Below are 17,591 nucleotides of genomic sequence, written 5' to 3'. Positions count from 1 at the left end.
GGGAGAGGAACAGGGTTGGGTGCGGATCAACAGGTAGAGAGATCCGCCGATGGATGGAGGGATGGATGGAGGGATGAAGACAGAGAGACAGACACATGAAGTATCCGTCCTCCGGGTTTATTCTAGAAAACTCGCATTCCTGTTCAGGCTGTGATTATTCGAAAGAGTTGGAAAGAGACGGGCAAGCCCCAGACAGGAATCCCTCCAAAGTCCTGCGGTACAGCCCACCTGGCATCTAAGCGGGGTTCCCACCTACCCGGTGGCGAATATGTCCACCCGACATATCCTGAACGCTGACACCCCATTTCAAACGCCATGGGGGATTTTATCCCTTGACCATTTCTTAAAGAGACTTTAAACGAGCAAGGAGCGTCTAAAACCCTCCCCGGCGCTATTAAGGTCCGTACGGGACAAGAGGATTTGTCAGGCACATTTCGACAGACGTAAACGAGGCTTCTGGGTGAGCCGGGAGCAGAACAGACCCGTCCTATTAAGGACGCGTCAAAGACCACGCAATCCCACCAAATATGCGCGGTTACGCTAACTGCTAACACTCTTGCATCCCTCAGACAGCAGCGAGTTTCCAAAAGCGTCCTACCTGAGCAGCGCTTGTGCTCATTTCTGTGCAGAGCCTCCTGCCCAGCCCAGCCTCCTCCAACCTGCCCCTGCCCCCGCATCACCCTCAAGCTCTGCACATTGCCGGGATTTGTCACCTTGCTGCTAATTTGGGGAAAAAAACGTGCGCTGCTAACCACTCGCTGCGGACCCTGTGCAGGGCAGACCCGGGCCAAATGATCCAGGGGGACCAAACCACGTCCCCAAAACACCCACGTTCACCCATTCAGTCCCGGCTGTTCGTATTTTTAGAGGCATTTTTTTTTTTAAATGAAACACGTGAACAGTTAAAAATTAGTCAAGGTGGCAATTAAAAGCTCAGAAGAGGGAATGATTTCTTTAATCATTAATACCACATGGCTGCCGTTTCCAGACCAGTACCTGCAAAAGATGGGATCCCAGCTCCCGTCCAACATTATCCAGCGGGCTGGTTCGGCTGGAATGGCCCCAGGCTTCCCCGAGTCCTGTTTATTTGAGACACAAAAAAGTAACGTGAGGAGATTCAAAACTGGGTCCTGTTGGCCTGCTGGAGAGGAATTTTTCTTTATTTTTTACTTGATTTCGCTTTAAAACATACGTGCATACAATCTTTAAAAAAAAAAAAACAAAAAGGTAGGCATGATTGCCTTGCACCAAAAAAGCCACTTTTGTGGATGTTGCTCAAGACGTAGTTCCCACTAGAGAAAAATACCTATTTTGGGTTAGCGGTGAGGTTCGTTCATAAGACCCAAGGGAAGCAGCGTGCCAGACAAAACGGCTCATTCGGGGCAGCCTTTGGCTGCTGGCAGCCGGCTCCCTGAGGCGCAAGGTGAACGCTTCTCTTCTCCCATCGCCGAAGGGGTCCTGGGCAGCCCCGAGAATCATTTAAAACGCAAGCAGGGTGCGTGCTGGGGAAAGCCTTTGATGCCGAGAGAAGGATGCGGTTAACGGGGCGCGACAGAGTTGGGGATGAGCGGCTTGGTAGAGCCGGCCGGGCCGGGCTGGGACCCTGGGTGCCGTCCGTGAGGGCTGCGGGCGCTCATTTTGGGAACTGCGCCTTCCCCCAGCTCTGCCCGAGCCCCTTGGTCAAGCGCTTTCCCTTAGAGCTAGCCCCACTCACCCCACCCTAATTAAAGCGCCTTCCACTAAATGCAGCGGGGCTCCACGGCTGTGTCCAGAGGCACCTGCGAGGCGGCCCAGGTGAGGGGGGCGTCCGGCGAAGGGGACCTCTCCCCCAGTAAGCCCCAAGCCCCCCGTCCCGTCCCCTTTCCGTTGTCGGAACGAGCGCTCTGTCCCGCAGCAGCCCGGCGCTGCCTCTCCCCGGCCCTGCCCGCTACTCCAGACGCCGGGAGTTTTCCCGAAGTGAGGGGGGGGGTAAAACCCCAATGGAAATTACTCCTGCGGAGTAAAACTACGCAGAGGCAATGCCTTTTAACGGCGTTGTCACTGAAATATTGATAAACGGGGTGGCTAAAGCTTTCCACGCTTGCGCCCTGAAGCAAGGGCGAAGAAGCGCTGACACTGCCGGAGGACCCGGGGGTCCCCTCCCGCAGGGCCAGCCCCCCCTTTCCCCGGCTGTGTCCCCGCAAACGGGCGAGGCGGCGCCAGCAGGCAGCCCTCTGTATCGAGCGGCCTCACCTCGGCGCTGGCTCTTTGCAGCGCTACCGATTTGCCTCCGAGCCGGGGCATCAGCCCTCGGCCGCCCTGCCCGAGCCGCGCGCCCCTCTCCTGCTCGCCTTTCCCCTCTTCTCTCCCCTTCCTTGGCCACCTCCTGCCGGAGGGACAGCCCTCCTCTCCTTGCCTTCCCAGCCCCCAGAAAGCCGGGAGCATCCCTCTGGCCTGGCCCCCGTCCGCGCGTACCCAGAGCCAAGTGCCAGCGGGGAACGGGATCCTTTCCATTAACTCCTCCGCGGCAATTAACGGGGACGCGGCGGCTTCGTCCCGAGCCTCCCAGGTTCCCTCCCAAGTCCCCTGGCCGTGCCTTCCTCTCCAGCGGCTCTGCCGGCCGAGGATGCAGCGGGAACCCCGGGGCCACCTCTTCCCACCCGCCTCGAAATCAGCGAGGAGCTGGCAAACGCTCCAGGGAAACAAAAAAAATAAATGAATAAAATAACGCGAGTGATTTTTTTCCCCCAAGTGCTGTGGGGTTTCCCTGATGGGCAGCCGGATCGCCCCTTGCGAGATTCCCCCCACCCAGAGGGAAATCTGGACGCGAGGTTTCCCTATCCGGGGCTAAATCCTCGCCTCTGATTTCAGTTGCTTATTAATCTAGGTTTACGGCTCTAATTCTTCTTCTTCTAAAAGGGAAAATAACCCGACCTCTGCGGGTTAATGAACAGCTCATCGACATTACAGGTTAACTTCTTTCGGGAACGCGGTTCTTCACGGAGCACTGAGCTCTTCTTTATGCTTCGGGTGGAAAGCTCACGCTGTTCGGCCGCGGCTGTTAATGTTTTATAATTAAACGTTTTCGCTCGTCTACCTGAACCGGCTTTTGGAAATCCTAACGCATGAGACGCTTCTTTGTATTTCCCAGATGTTTCAGCACTTTCAAGCCGGAGACTGTTGCTCTTCACTGCCAAGCCCAGCTCTCCCAAACCTACGGGCTCTCCCGATGCCCTTTAAATACTGTTTTTAATGATTACGCGAGAAAACCTCTCCATTGATATTCCTCTTTTATTATTTTTTCCCCGTATTCGCTTTAACATCCAATTTCCTTTTACCGAGGGGGCAAACTGTGATATCTCGCACTTGACCTACCGCAGAAAATTCCGCAAATCCTTTGAATGTCTATTTAAAACAAAACAAGGAAATCAGCTCTCCCTTTTGCTTCAGGATTACGCTGGAAACAAGATCTAAAGATTCTCTTGTAATTTGGAGAGCCAACAGAATAATAGGTTTGGAATAGGAACAAGCAGCTTTGTAAGGGAAAGGATAACTAAATCGTTTTTAGGCAAAGGATTTTCCCAGCTAAAGTGGCCGAAGACAAAGCAAAACATAATCTATTTTGGAAGATTTCCAAGATATGCCACATTAACCTTAGCAGATAAAAATTGCTTTCCCCTCCGTCCCCTCCCCCACCAGGGTCTGGTTTATCATATTTACATAAGTAGCCTTAGAAGGGATGTATCTATTATGGATCTAAGGAGCTAGCGAGCTCACATTTCATTTGGAAACAGAGGCGAAGTTTTACTGTTGCTTAATGCCTGATGCATTGTGGAACCATTTCCATTTAAATACCCCCGACCCACGGATTACCTCAATGGACTGGCTGCATGGGCTTTGTAATTTCCTGAAAATGAGATTTCGATTTATAAAACAAGAAACCAATTAGTAACCAAATGAGGCGAAGTAGATCCACTAAAATTGACCTAATCCCACAGGCACCATTTAGGCCAGTTCTTGGCGAATGACTGATGAGCGACCGTCTAGCGTAAAGCTCAAGGCATCATCCAGCTGTGTTATTGCAAGCAGCAAAAATAAATGGATCGAGCTTTCCTTTCGGAACGAGCTTTATACTCTTGACAAAATATAGATTAGAGGCTCCTACCTAACAGCCTCCTCCACTCGAGGATTTTTTTATTTATTTTATTTTTTTCCCCTAAGAAGATAAACAATTTGGGACACGAGGTGTTCACCGTCAGAAGGAAAAAGAAAAAGAAAGAAAATGGAGAAAAAAAAAAAAAAAAGGAGGGGAGAGGGGATAAAAGCAAAGCAACACAAAACCCCCGAGGTGTTTCAGCCAGGCTGGAGCTCAGCTCGCTGATACCACTCTCCTCCCGGCCGCGCACCCCCTGCCCAGCGCCACCCACGGCGGCTCCCACGGCCGCGGTCGCGGCTCCGCGCTGCGGAGGCAGCGTCCTCCCCTCGCCGCTGGGCTGCTCCGAGCCTCAGAGGCGGCAGCCAATGAAGGCTCTGGGTGGTATCGTCCCTACCCAGCGGCGGGACTGTCGCAAGACGCCCCTCTGTCCCGAGCGAGCGGGGAGAGGCTCCTCCGCCGCTGCTGATTTGGCCAAGGCACAAGCGGAGGAAAAGTTGAGGCTGCGGGAGGCCCGGGAGGCTCCGTGGCCCGGGGTTACCGGTCCCTCTCCCAGCATCTGCAGCGCAGGACCAGCCTCGACCCCTTCCTTTGTCTGCCGATAGCGAAGGGGGGGGTGGGGGAGAGAAAGAGGAGGGTCATGCCGGGGCGGGGGGCAGCCAGAAGAGAGCAGCAGCCCCCGGCGGCGGGATGGATCCGGGGGATCCTTCGCCCCGGAGCCCCTTTCCGCGGCTCCCCGCCGGGGCCGAGGCTCGGGGGACACCGGGGGGCTCCGCAGAGCGGTCCCGGAGCGGGGCCGACGGCGCGGCCCGGCCGCAGGGCGCTGGGCTCCCCCCGACCCCAAAGGGAGGCAGCGGGGATGGAGGCCAGGAGCCCCCGGCCCCCAGCGCAAAAAGGCAGCGGGGTGCGGTGCGGGGGAATTAGGCTGATTGGATTAAGCGTTTAATTAACCAGCCCGCTACCAGCGCGGCGCCGTGCCATCGCCTATCGCCTAGCCCGGCACCCGGCGGGGCTGATTTCTCAGCTAATTTAGCAGGCGGTGGTTAATGATAATTCGAAATCTCGGCCAAATGAGGCTTCCGTGAAGGAGTGGGTCGCCGTCGGAGGGTTCAGATGCCGCGGAATAAGCGACGTTTAAAAAAAAAAAAAAAAAAAAAACGCTGCTCGTTTCCAACTGCCTGCGGATGCCATTAGCAAGGTTCTGCGAAGATTTATTATCTCGGTAAATCATGTGTGTTCATTTGAAGCGGAGATAAGTTAGCATCCCGCTTTCTTTATAAAAATAATAATAAGAGGGAGGAAAAGCCCTGTTGACTAAACAAACAACACGATTAAGAAAACGGCACTGGAAAATAATGCCGGGGCGGATTCGCTGCTCCAGCAAGAAAGAGCAGCGCTTTGGCACACGCAAGGTAATGGAACCGCGCTCTGAAATGCAAACAAACGGGGCCGTGCCCAAACTGGGGAAAAAAAAAAAAAAAAAAAAAAAAAGGAAATTTTCTAGCGCCAAATATTTGCTCGGCTCTACGGAAGATAAAAGTTCGTGTATTCTCTATTCCGAAAAAAATAAATACAAAAAATGGGGGAAAAGGGGTTTCCACTTGCAAACTCCCACTATTTATACACAAGCTGAGAAAATCCTCCGATTCTACAACGGCCGCATGTTTCTAAGAAGGGATAGGATGTTTCTAAAGAAAATATGGTTTTATCCACTCATAAATCTGCTTTTTTTTTTTTTTTCCCAACTATCATGGTAGGAGTTTAGTTCTGCACTTCACTTTTTAAGTTCACATCAAAACTGGAATTAAACGCGGGAAGGCAGCAGGGAGCGTAAACTGCAGCTTAAATGAGAAAAACTTCTGTAAGAAAATAAACACTGAAACCTAATGCTCAATCATTTCCCTTAGCAGTAGGAAAAACAGCATTAAATCACCTATCCACGTGGGAAACGGATTATTTTTTTTCTTGCTCGTCTCTTCCCCCTTTAAAATAAAACAAGATTGAGGGTTTCGATATTGAAATGTTAACCATCACGAGTCGGCGAAAGTTTATGTAAACGCAGCCCCTGCTTTTGTCTGGAAAATCAAAACGCCGCTCTGCGCGGAAACGATCTGTGTCCGATAGGACAGAAATGGCAAAAGGTCCTTTTCCCTGCCTGTTCGTGTGAGGGGAATGGGACCATGGAAATATTCCTGAATTTAAAAATCTATGCATGTGTATTGCGCCACTTTTTTTTTTTTTTTCGTTTTTACTTTTGGATCTAGTAAAGGATTAGCCCACCAGTCAGAGCGACCGCATCTTATCTGAGAAAAAATTATTTTATCCCCCGGATCATTTTCCATCGGTTTTTGAGGCTACGTTATTTCGTTAGATACCTTAGCTGTTTAATGTTAAATTTAGTTTTTGTTTGTTTGTTTGTTTTTTATGACCGTTAAACTCACGACTGAATTTATTAGAAAGTACTCTTTAAAACAAAACAACTCTTCCCTTCCCTATGGTTCTCAGCAATCCAGCAGACCTCCAGCCTTCCCAAAGCTAACTGATAATCCTGAACCACTCCGTGTCTCGCCGGCTTCCTCCTCTTTTAACGAGTTTTAGCACCAAAACGACGGCAGCTACCTGAGCCCCTGCGCGCTTTTCTCCTTCACCTGGCGGCTCGGCGAGGGGGAGCGCAGCCCCAGCCCCGCGCACCTCCTAACTCCGCATCCCCGCACCAAAGCTGCTCAGGGCCCCGGGGTCGTGCCCTGCTTCCCGGCAGCGGGGCGGAAAGCTGGCGGTGGCCGTGGCATCGCAAATCTCCGCTTTCCAAGGTGCTCCCGGCATCTGCCGGGGGAGCCTTCGCAGCGCTCCTTTCCCCGGTGCCCAGCCCCGCCTGTGCGCCCCGGTGAGAGGCGCCTGTCCCGCTGGACTTGGGGTACACCCGGCCTCCCTGGGAGGGCGGCTAGAAGGGGAGGCACACCGCGCTCCCCAGCCTCCTGCTGCCGGCCTCCAGGCCTTCGGCCGGCCCCCGGGGTCTGTCCCAGCGCCTGCAGAGCTTTTCTCCCCAGGGAAAACCGAGCCAGAGACCCCCCTCCTGCTTCGTCCTCCCCGCTTCCAGCCCCGGCCTCCCTCTTCCTGCAAGGTTTCTGCTGCGGATGAGTGGTTTTCCTGGCTGCCTCCACCTCTCCTCCTTTCCTGAGAAAGGTGCTGGGAAACCACCCCACCCCTCCCGGCCCCTGTCCCACCACGGACGGACACACGGACAGACAGGGGCCGGCCGCGCACCCCGCTCCGCACCTCCGCGGAGCCCCTGCGGGACGAGCCCCTGGGTGCCCGCCTGCCGCCGTCGTTTTTAACGCGCAGCTTCCCTTTAATCGGGCTCCGGAGGCTTCGCTGCCTCCAAAACCCTGCCGAGCCTCCTCCTCCTCCGTCTCTTGGCTCACATTAGCATCTGCTGCGGCCGGCAGCGGCCCCGGCCCCGGCGCACTTCGCCACACGGTTCCCCAGGGCATTGAAGCATCCTGCGCTGCCACCGAGGGACGGGGCTCGGTTATTCTCTTCTTCCCGTGATTACTCCCAGCCTACAAGCAACACCATATGCTTCTTCTGATCAAACAGCCCGCTACATAGGCGCCAGTAATTGACGAGACCTGCTCGAAATCACGCAGAAAGGTAGCCCACTGAGACTGCAGGAGCTGACAAATCAGTGCTAATAATCCTTTTAGGAACAGCGTGGGCAGCCGAGTTTGCAATGGCTTTATTTTTATAAAGTATGCGTTGACAGTATAAAGGACAACTCGAGCTGCTTTTAGGCAGAGGGCTGCCTCGCGTAATGATCTTCAGGGAGGCAGATCACATAGAATAGCAACGTGTTTTGACGAAGGTTTTAATTTTTTTATTTTAAGCTTTCGGGTGTTACGGCTTTCATTTACCCCCTTCTCTGGGTCTAAAGTTACTCGGAGATGCGGAACACTGCTTAAAGAAATTACTGCGAGATGCACTCTGTTGGAAATGACTGCTACGGACTCCGGCTCTGAGGGTTCACACGTAGCGGTGGGGGTACCTCCCCCCAAAGCCCCGATTGAATATTAACCTTTAAAAAGTACAACGAAGACCACTAGTTCACCGACTTCGTCGGGATAAAACCCCAGCCAAACAAACAAATCAAACCCAAGGCGGGTCGTGTACCCACTCTGGATTAGCACAACACAAACCGACAGACAGACCGACTGACACACAGACCCGACGGAAAAGGCAGAGCCCATATTTCCGCGTTTCTCATGTACCCACGCTTTTCAACGACAGATGTGGAGAATTTTGTTACCAGAAGGGAAAGAAAACAAAACAAACCGAACCAAACTTCTCACTGCTTTGCCTCTCCGGCAGACGATACCCCAACCCAAATAAAAGGTTTTCCAAACATTTCCCCACTCTTTTTTCCTACACCTCACACAAACTGCAGAGAACAGAGGCAGAACCCTGCTAGCTTTCCTGCGCCGTTTGCTGTCCCCAGCAGCCTCCCGGACGCCCCGAGGGGGCGGCTTTGTCCCCCCCACCCTGCCCCACAGGCTGGGGCTCTTGGGGCTCGGTTCGCTGCTGCTGTCCCAGCGCCCAGGCCCGGGCTCGGCCCCACTGTTTGCACTGTGAGGGGTTACGGCCGAGAAGAAAACTTCTGCTACGAGTTTCCGAGGTCCTCGGACTGGCCACGATGCGACCCGGTGCGCTTGGCTTATTTATTTGGGTTGTGTGCGAGCACGGCCGTGTGCATGTGCCGTACCTGTAAGGCGTACCTTGCTCGGGACTTGAGCTAAGGCTTTAGGACTTTGCATAGACTTATGTAAATATTTACCCATATATTAACTCCCCCCACGGTATAGCTATAAATAGGGGTGAATCGTCCCCTCTTTTCCCATGCACTGCTGCGCGGGGGATGCCCATCCACAGGCGGGGAAAAGAAACTCCTGTTTGCTTTAGTAGCACACGCAGCAGAGCTCGGTGCCTCGAGGTGTTGACAAAAGCCCCGTTAAGTCCCCGACCAAACCTGTCACATGAACTGAAGCGAAAGTACTCACGACAGAGAAAAGTGGCAGCGGAGAGCACCCTGCCTCCGAGCACACGACCCGATGCAGTTTACTTAAAAGCAAGCGACACCTGGATCGGAGTGGAAATAGAGGCGAATTAGGCATTCCCACCTACCTTCTGGAAAAACCACCCTCATTTTTAAATAGCTGGTGGTGAGCCTGATTATGGATGCTTTGTCCAGCTGAGAGGTGATAGCTGAGGGCAAGGGCAGTAATTTAGCCAGTTCATAAAATTCACTGTTTTCTTTCTCCCGCCTAGTCCGGGCAGCATTTTTGGACTTCTCTTTCATCGTGTTTTTTTCCCCCTTCCTTCCTACAATTTAAGCTCCAGAGATTCATCCAAAGGTGGAGGGAAAACTTTCAGCTGCAATTCATCTCTCCGAAGCATCAGGCAGGGATCGCGAGCGCGGCCATCGCTCTGAGAAATCGTTCGCGTAAAAATGAAAACAAGTATCGAAGACCAGAGAGGTGTTCTTAAAAAAAAAGAACAAATATTCTCTGAAAAGCAGAGTCAATCGGAAGGGAAAGGCATTTATCCAATGCAGCTCAGAGACTCCAAGCAACTGCAGGAGGGGAAAAAAAAAAAAAAAAAAAAAAAAAAAAAAAGCTAAAAGCTTGCGGCACCACGCAGCAACCAAATGAGGTATTTCTGGCCTTTTCTCCTACTCGTCGCGGACAGCATAGCTCCTCGGAAGAGGGTCATAATAATCCCGTTTCTCCCCGTGATCCGCCGCCGGTCCGAGGCCGAGATGCGCGGCCGGGGGCTGCCTCCGCGGGCGCTGGGCACCGTCCTGGGAGCCTCTGCGGAGCCCACGGCGGTGCTGGGGTGAGCGCGCCCTTACCCGGCGCCGCAGCCTCCGGAAAGCACAACCGACAGCCAGCCGCCGGCGGGTGTAGCACCTTCTCCCACCAGAGGGGAGAGAAAGAAAGAAAGAAAAGGAGAAAAGAAAAAAAAAAAAGTCTGTTTTCACGTCTAGCGCGCCTGCCGAGGACCCTTCCCCGCACTCTCCTCCCACACCCAGCCCAGGTGGGCACCTGGCGGCCGCAGCGGGGACACCCGGGGGCAGCGGCTGCGGGCGGGGCTGGCCGGGCACCACGGGCTCCCGCTGCCAATCTGACGGTATTTCTTCCCCCTTGATTCCTTTTTATTATTACAATTATTAATATTATTTGAAACCCTCACGCTCCGGCCGGGCTCTGCCCGCTGCCCAAAAGCAGACTGGCTCTGCCCGGCCCCGAGCAATCCTTCCCGTTATTACTGTTATTATCATTATTATTATTATTATTATTATTTTGGGGTGGCTGTTATAATCATTTTTCTCTGTCCTTTCCCTCCGTCCGTGCGTGGCGGGGAGCGCCCCAAAGCCTGGTCCCGCGACATCCCTGCGGCTCCTGGCCGGGGGGGGGCTGCAGCGTGGCTGGGTCGTGCTCCTCTGTCACCTACCTTGAGTCCCCGAGCTCGGCGGCCCGCGGAGAGCTCTCCCGGGGCGAGGAGCCCAACTCTTTAATTGGCTCATTAAGAGCGGGGGGGGGGGGGGAGGCTGGGGTGGGGTGGGGGGGGGAAGAGGGGGGAAGTTTGCGCCTCTCGGGGCTGCTCACACCGGCGGGCGGACGGGCATGGCCGCCGCCCCGTCCCCTTTATCAGCGCTCGGGCTGTGCCTCTGGCGGGCTGGGTGGGGGTGGTGTTAATGAAGGAGCCCTAATTTGCGGCCGCGGAGCGCCTGACAACTTCTTTACGCCCCAAAGCCTCGCCGCGCAACTTCGGCTCTCCCCCGGCCGCGGGCCGAGCCCGCCCCTTAATGCCACTCACGGGCCCGCCTCGCCGCCCATTGGCCGCCGCCGCCCCGCGCCCGGGCGCCCATTGGTGGGGGGAGCGGTGACGTCACCGCGCCGCGGCCGCACCCCCCTCCCCGATCACCCGTGCGCGGGGCCGAGCCGGCCGCGCCCGCCCTCTGACCCCGCGGGGGCGCGGAGGGAAGGGGGGGGGGGGGGAACGCGCGCGGGGCGCGCTCCCGCACGCAGCCCCTCGCTCACCCCCCGGCGTGTGCCGGCCCACGCAGCGCCTGGCGGCCGTGGGGTGGGGTGGGGGGGGGAGAAAATGCGGATTTTGGGGTAAAAAAAGATGAATTCGGGGTTAAAGAGATGGATTTGGGGGGTAAAATAGATGGATTTGGGGCTCTTGGGTTGAGTTTGTTGAGGTTTGGTGTTTTTTGGGGGGTTCTCGCCCACCGCGCCCCGTGAACGTGCTCGAGGAAATCAGCAGCGGCCCCGGCCCCTGCCCCCTGGAGCACATTCGGGATTGAGATCAGCCCGGGGGATGCGCTGAGCCCAGTCCGGTGCTGGGGGTTAATGTGAGGACAGGGGTGTGTGTGTTAGAAATCTTCCCGATAGACGGGGGAAAAATCCCAGAAACTGGGAAAAAAAAAATAATTAAAAATAAATTAAAAAACCAGCCCTCAAACCATCTCAAGCACCAGGAGACGGAAGCTCTTCAAAAGTGGATGCGGAGCTCGGGGGTTTCTCTCCCGGGGAGCGAGGCTACTCCTAATCTCGCCGGTCCCCTGAAAAAAGGCAGGCGCGGCTCCAGCTGAAGGAGATAGAGCAGGAGAACAGCCCTGGGGGGGCTCAGAGGGGCCGGGGAGCCCTCCCTAAAACCAGAAAGGACGCCTGAAATTTCGCCTGGCGTGCCTGCCAAGACGGTCGGTGCAAGAGTCCGGCTAAGATAGTTGCTCAGAATTAAATCGCGCTGGCAGGCGGCCGTCGAAATGTTTTGAGGAAGACGAGACGTCCTTGGTTTAGGAAAGAACAAAAAATGTCAACAAAATCGCCTTTGAAACACCCCCCTCCCCGTGCCTTTCGCCCCACTGGCAGGGGCAGCCTGCCTGTCACCTCGCTTCGCCCTTCGGTGGAAAACCTTCCCCGCGGTCACCGGGGGGAACAGGGGCACCACGGGGGGAAGCGTTCTGCAGCTCCTCCGTCATTTAGTCAAGGTTAAAAAAAAATGAAATGAAAGAAATAAAAATAGACAAGAAAAAGGGGGGAAATAGCACCCTTCCTGCGCCCCCAAGGTATGTTTTAAAGCGCTCGCTGCTCCAGGGGAAGGTGACTCGGAGTTTTCTAAAGCTTTACTGAGTGCCACTGCTGTCAGGTGCAAAGAGGGCTTGGGGGGGGGAGAAAACTCATCCTGGTTCTGGTTTCCATTTGAGGTAGCTGTCTGGCTGAGCGGCTCTGACGTCTCCTGGAGGGTATTCGGACATATGGGCAACAACTGGGCTGACGCCGCCAGGTAGCTCACGGCGTGTTTGTCAGCACAAAACGTCTTTTCTAACTCTTGGTTTGGGGGAAAGGCAAAAAATAAAATAAAATGGGGGGGGTAAATGAGCTGCACGCACTTCTGCCCCTCCGCAGGAGCTCGGCGAGGGCAACGTCGGGTCCCGCAGCTTTGCGGGGACGGGGTGCCACAGAGGCTCGGCTCCCCAAGCCAGTCGGGCTGAGCACGGCCCGGCTCACTGCCTCGCACCCCCCTTAGCACCGGGGCAGCCCCCGGCAGCTCTCGGGGGGCAGTTTCGGAGCGGCCGGGGAGCCGGGCCGATCCGCAGCCACCGGCTTCGTTGTCCTCAGCCAGTCGCTGGTGATAGCGGGGGAGCGACCAAGCCGGAACGCGGTTCGTGCTCAGAAAGCCGGAGCTGTGAGATGGGGAGGCTGAGGGCAAAGCGAGGCAAGGGAAGGAGCCGGGCTTCCAGCTGCACGCCGTGGGGAGCTGTGCAGCCAGGCGCAGCGTGCAGCATGCGTGCGTGTGGGGAGAGAGGGGGAGCGCTCCGCAAATCAAAGCGGGAGGAACAAAAAAAAAAAAAAAGAAAGAAATAAAAGCCCTACTGGGTCATTTCCCTATAGGACAAATCCGATCCAGTCTCCTCTCCGGCACATTTCTGGCGTGGTTTGATCTATTTAATGGTTTGTGAATTTGGACGCGATTACCCCCCTAAGGAATAGGGTGGCCACCACTCCGTAGGCAGAGAGGTCTGTAAAGTGCTAGGACACTGCCTATACGCTGCTCTCTTGCTAGCCTTTTATAAAGGCAACTACCAGCGGTCTAACCGTGCAGGTCAACCTCACGATTGCTTAAAAAAAAAAAAGCCGGCCTGGTATTAGGTGCGGGCGGATTTCGAGACGCCAGACCTCCCTGCACTTGGTCCGGGCAAGAAGGCAGGACCCGACCTCGCACAGACCTTCACGGTCAAAGAGAGCACACCAAAACTCGGCTGTCCTTAAACGAGACGAGTTTCCTTTTCCCGAGCTGCACACCCCCGGGGGTGCTTGCGCTTCCGTGCCCGCCTCACGGCTCAGACCCTTGATAAGGGACCGGTAACTTCAGCTGCGAGCCCCGAGGTGCCCTGGTGAGCTGCTGTGTGAGGTGAATTCTCCTCCGTGCCCTAATCGGGGCGATATTGACATGAACACACACGGCACACGCACTGTGAGACGGTCCAGAAGCAATTAATGTGTTTTAACTGATCTAGATCTTAACCCCCCAGACCCACGCCGTGCTCTAGGTGCTTTATTCCTCCCCTCTTGCTAATGCTATTAGGGTGTTATTAGGGGAAGCAGGGCGACGAGAAAGCGGATTCTCCAACCAAACGCAGGAAATAGTTAACAGACCCTCGGATATAAGCGATCCCGAACGCATCTCCCACAAATAATCACCGAAATACTGCAGAATCGGAGCAAACGACCACCAGCACAGCACGGCTGCTGGTGGCTCTCGGTAACTTTCAGACAGTTTTAGGCTTTGTGTCGTCCGACTTTTTAAGCGATGCTTTCGGGAGGGCACTCTCCTTGGCCACGCACTCCTCTCAATTTTCTTGGCTTTGGCGTAAATGTAACAAGATGATTTATATTCATTTTTTTTTTTCCAGCGGTGTCAAAGGTCAGTGCCTTTTAGCCCTTATCTTATTGAATACACTCTTGATGATGATCGGAAACCGAGATATCTTACCGGGACGTAAGGCAGCGAAAGAAAACACGAAGAAACGGTGGAAGAAATCAGCCTTATGGTAAATAACAATTACTCTCGGGCACTTTTTTCTTTTTTTTCTATTTTCCCAAAGAAGCCCGGGAACGCCAGCATCGAGCTGAAACGCCCGTATAAGGGCTGAGGGGTTCGGGACGGGCACGGGAACGAACTTGGAAGAAACGACAAACTTGAAGAAGCCAAAAAAAAATTATTTATTTATTAGTTTTGGCGTACAGTGCTCACAGACACAAACCTAACCAGACCCGTAACCACAAACAGGTAGGAGCCCGAAACAAACCAAGCTCCTACGCTAAGCTCCTCCCGGGCCCCGCCGCCTCTCCCTCACGGCTGCCCCTCACGGAGCTCTCGCCGTGACGCCCCCCTCCCCTCCCCTCCCCTCCTCTCCCCTCCCCTCCCGCTCCCCCACGCGCGCGACGCCAACGGCCGCCCGCCAACGGCCGCCTCGCCCCACGCGCCGCGCCCGCCGCCGGCACGAGCGCGGGAAACGGCGCCTCAGCGCCCGCCCCGCCCCCACCCTTCCCCACAGCGCCGCCGCCTCCCGCGCGGGGGCGCGGGCGCGGGCACGCGCGGGGGCGCGCGCAGGCGGCGCCGTGTGGCGCTCGGAGCGCCCCCTGCGGCGTGGGGCTGCTCCCCCTTCTTCTCCCCCCCCCCTCAATTATTCTGGTTGCTATTCTGGACGCCCACTGCCTCAGGTGGCCACGCCGCCGAGGCTCCTCCAGCCCCTCGCTATCGCGCAGAGCTCCCTCGCCGAGGCCTGGCTTTCATTAGCTGAGCAGTTATTTCATGAGTCGGGGAGAGCCTGTCAGCAGAAGCCTGTCCGAATTTCAGCACCCCAAAGAGTAATGCTGAGGAATAGTGGGGGCCCGCTGCACCGCCCCTGCTTACCGTCAGCCCCGTAATTAAGAGGTCACGGGTGGGCGCGTATCGCCGCTTGGGTTTTGAGGAGCAGCTCAGCCCACCTCGAGGACACACCGTGCTCCGGCATAGCACATGCAGTTCCAGATGAGATCTGTAGCCCGGGGAGCCTCTGCTGTGCTAAAGCTTTGTCTCCAGCCTCCCCTCACCTCACTTGACGAGGCCAAGGCAGAGGGCTGCGGGGCAGTGTACCTGGTACCACGTGCACCCGGTGTGCTTTACGAGCACCGGGATGTTGGCAGCTGTGTGCTGCGATGGAAGTATTCCCCACGTGGAGTTTAATAGGAGTTGTGTTTGTTTTGGTCTCGTACCTGTTTGTGGTTATGACAGTGATTAATTTCATGTCTGCAAGCATTATACACCAAGCCCTGTTGCTAAACGTTTTCTGAATTATTTGGGTGCTCTACAAGCCTGTCTCTACTCATCTGCGTCACCCACGTGGTGAATAGATGCCCAATGGCCACTGCAGTATGCACTGAGTCTGCTACTGTTCTCTTTAGTAGTAATACAGAGGAGGTGATGCCTCTCAGGAAAACACTGTGGGATCAATTGCATATATGGGAAAGGGGCACAGGGAAACAGCGCCAGACTTGTAAGCTTGAATCCCGTTTTAACCTATTTCAGACAAAGCTAAATCTGTTGCTGTGGGTGTTTCCCAAGGCTTGGCCCGTGGCTTTTTTTTTTTTTTTTTTTTTTTTCCATTTAGGTTTTGCCTCACTGTTGAAATGTTTTGTCTAACCCCTGAATTCTGACTATTCTTCACTGATGGCAGGACTCTTATTTACATAATGTGACAACTGGGTGTAACCAGCTGAAACTAGAGCCAATTAAGAGACAGTTTCCCCACAGTGCCTCTCCTGAGAAGCTGCTACAAGACCACTACTTGCAGTAGGAGGGAGGAAGCTCCAAGACTTGTTTGCTTCATGTAATTCCTCTCAGATATAGCTGTTAGATGAGCAGAGAATCACAACTTCTTAGGTCTGGTGATAGTTCAGTGATGCTACATTTTTGAAACATGCCAAAACCTTAGGATCTGCTGGAGTCTGTTTTTAATTTTGGCTTTGGCACAACATGCTGTTGGTACATGACTAAAGCCAGCCACTTGTCAGAGCAGCCATCTGGCCATAGACTTTGCTGATCAGGACATGGCTTGACCTTGGTCCTGCCTTGCCCCCATGGACTTTCCTGATGACCTGGGCTCTGGCCTGACCCCAGCTGCCACCCCTGCATCAGCCCCAGCTCTCCTTGCTAAGGTAGTGTGGGGTGAGCCCTGCTGTAGCAGCTTGCTGGCCCATCTCCACAGCCCCAGTCCTTGTGGTTTCCGGACACTGGGCTGCTTCTGCTCCTTGCAGGGCAGCAATGACCTTCTACTTTCCCTCCAGTGCAAAGGGTTCTCTGTCCTAGCCTTCTCCTATGTGCTCTTTTGCATTTCAAAAGTAGTGCCTGTCCCAGAAACTGCAGCATGCTGGGGAGCTTCCTGGGAGGTACCACAGACTTCTGCATGCATGCAGGAGTCTACTTGCAGTTATAGGATCTTAGAAAATACCGTGGCTGAGAGGGAAGGGTGGCACATGGCACAGAGCTTGCTCTGATTTCCTGGCAGGAACAAAACTTCTCAGCTAAAGAGACATAAATAACAGCCAGAAGCTGATGTTGAAGAAATGTAATTAACAGCCAGAAGCTTGACTCTTGTTCTGTAGTTGAGTAGTACCTACAGGTATCTTCTACACATACAAGTAACTTAAGGTAGAATAGAGAAAAGATAGATTATGGGGGCCTGCTGTGAAATGGGGTGGGTGTCCTGATGCCAAAGTATACAGAGAAGGCAGAGTTACCGAATGCCATCTTTGATAAGGCCAGCCCTCAGGAAGCCCAGACCCTGGAGACAAAAGAGAAAGTCTGGAGAAAGGAAGACTTCCCTTCAGTTGAGAAGGATCAGGTTAGAGATCATCTATACAAACCTGACACCCACAAGTCCATGGACCCCCATGGGATGCACTAATGGGTGCAGAGGGAGCTGGCAGATGTTGTTGCTAGGCCACTCCCCACCATCTCTAAATGGTCATAAAGAACAGGAGAGGTGCCTGAGGACTGGAAGAAAGCCAGTGTCATGCCAGTCTTCAAAAAGGGCAAGACCCAGGAACCTACAGGCCAGACAGCCTCACCTCCGTCCCTGGAAAGGTGATGGAACAGCTCATCCTGGAGGTCATCTCTAAGCATGTGGCAGAAAAGAAGGTGATTGGGAGGAGTCAGCATGGGTTCATCAAGGGTGATGGGTTCATCATGGTTAACCAATGATAGCCTCGTGTGGTGGAATGACTGTCTGGGTAGATGAGGGGAGAGTGGTGGATGTGGTCTACCTGGACTTCAGCAAGTGTGTTACCGTCTCCCATAACATCCTCATAGGTAAGCTCAGGAGGTGTGGGTTGGATGAGTGGTCAGCGAGGTG

At 54.5% G+C, this 17,591-nt stretch overlaps 1 protein-coding gene across 4 annotated transcripts in view; it reads right to left on the bottom strand.

The window, feature by feature from the left end:
• SIM1 (SIM bHLH transcription factor 1) overlaps positions 1-10,960 on the bottom strand; it is a 50,772-nt gene extending 39,812 nt beyond the window's left edge. The window contains exons 1-4 of one of the 4 annotated variants that reach the window (XM_068677842.1): positions 10,637-10,960; positions 9,859-10,092; positions 9,308-9,755; positions 997-1,079 (exon numbers count right to left, since the gene is read on the bottom strand). In XM_068677842.1, the coding sequence (XP_068533943.1) occupies positions 997-1,079; positions 9,308-9,482 (258 nt within the window). In that variant the 5' untranslated portion in view covers positions 9,483-9,755; positions 9,859-10,092; positions 10,637-10,960. Of the gene's footprint in view, positions 1-713; positions 863-996; positions 1,080-1,306; positions 2,161-9,307; positions 10,093-10,636 lie in introns of those variants that run through there. The other 3 variants (XM_068677843.1, XM_068677844.1, XM_068677845.1) reach the window with 3 other exon arrangements.
• Between the last annotated feature and the right edge of the window lie 6,631 nt (positions 10,961-17,591).

Source organism: Anas acuta, chromosome 3, assembly GCF_963932015.1.
Source record: "Anas acuta chromosome 3, bAnaAcu1.1, whole genome shotgun sequence".
Classification (NCBI taxonomy): domain Eukaryota; kingdom Metazoa; phylum Chordata; class Aves; order Anseriformes; family Anatidae; genus Anas; species Anas acuta.
This window is presented reverse-complemented; position numbering and strand designations above follow the sequence as displayed.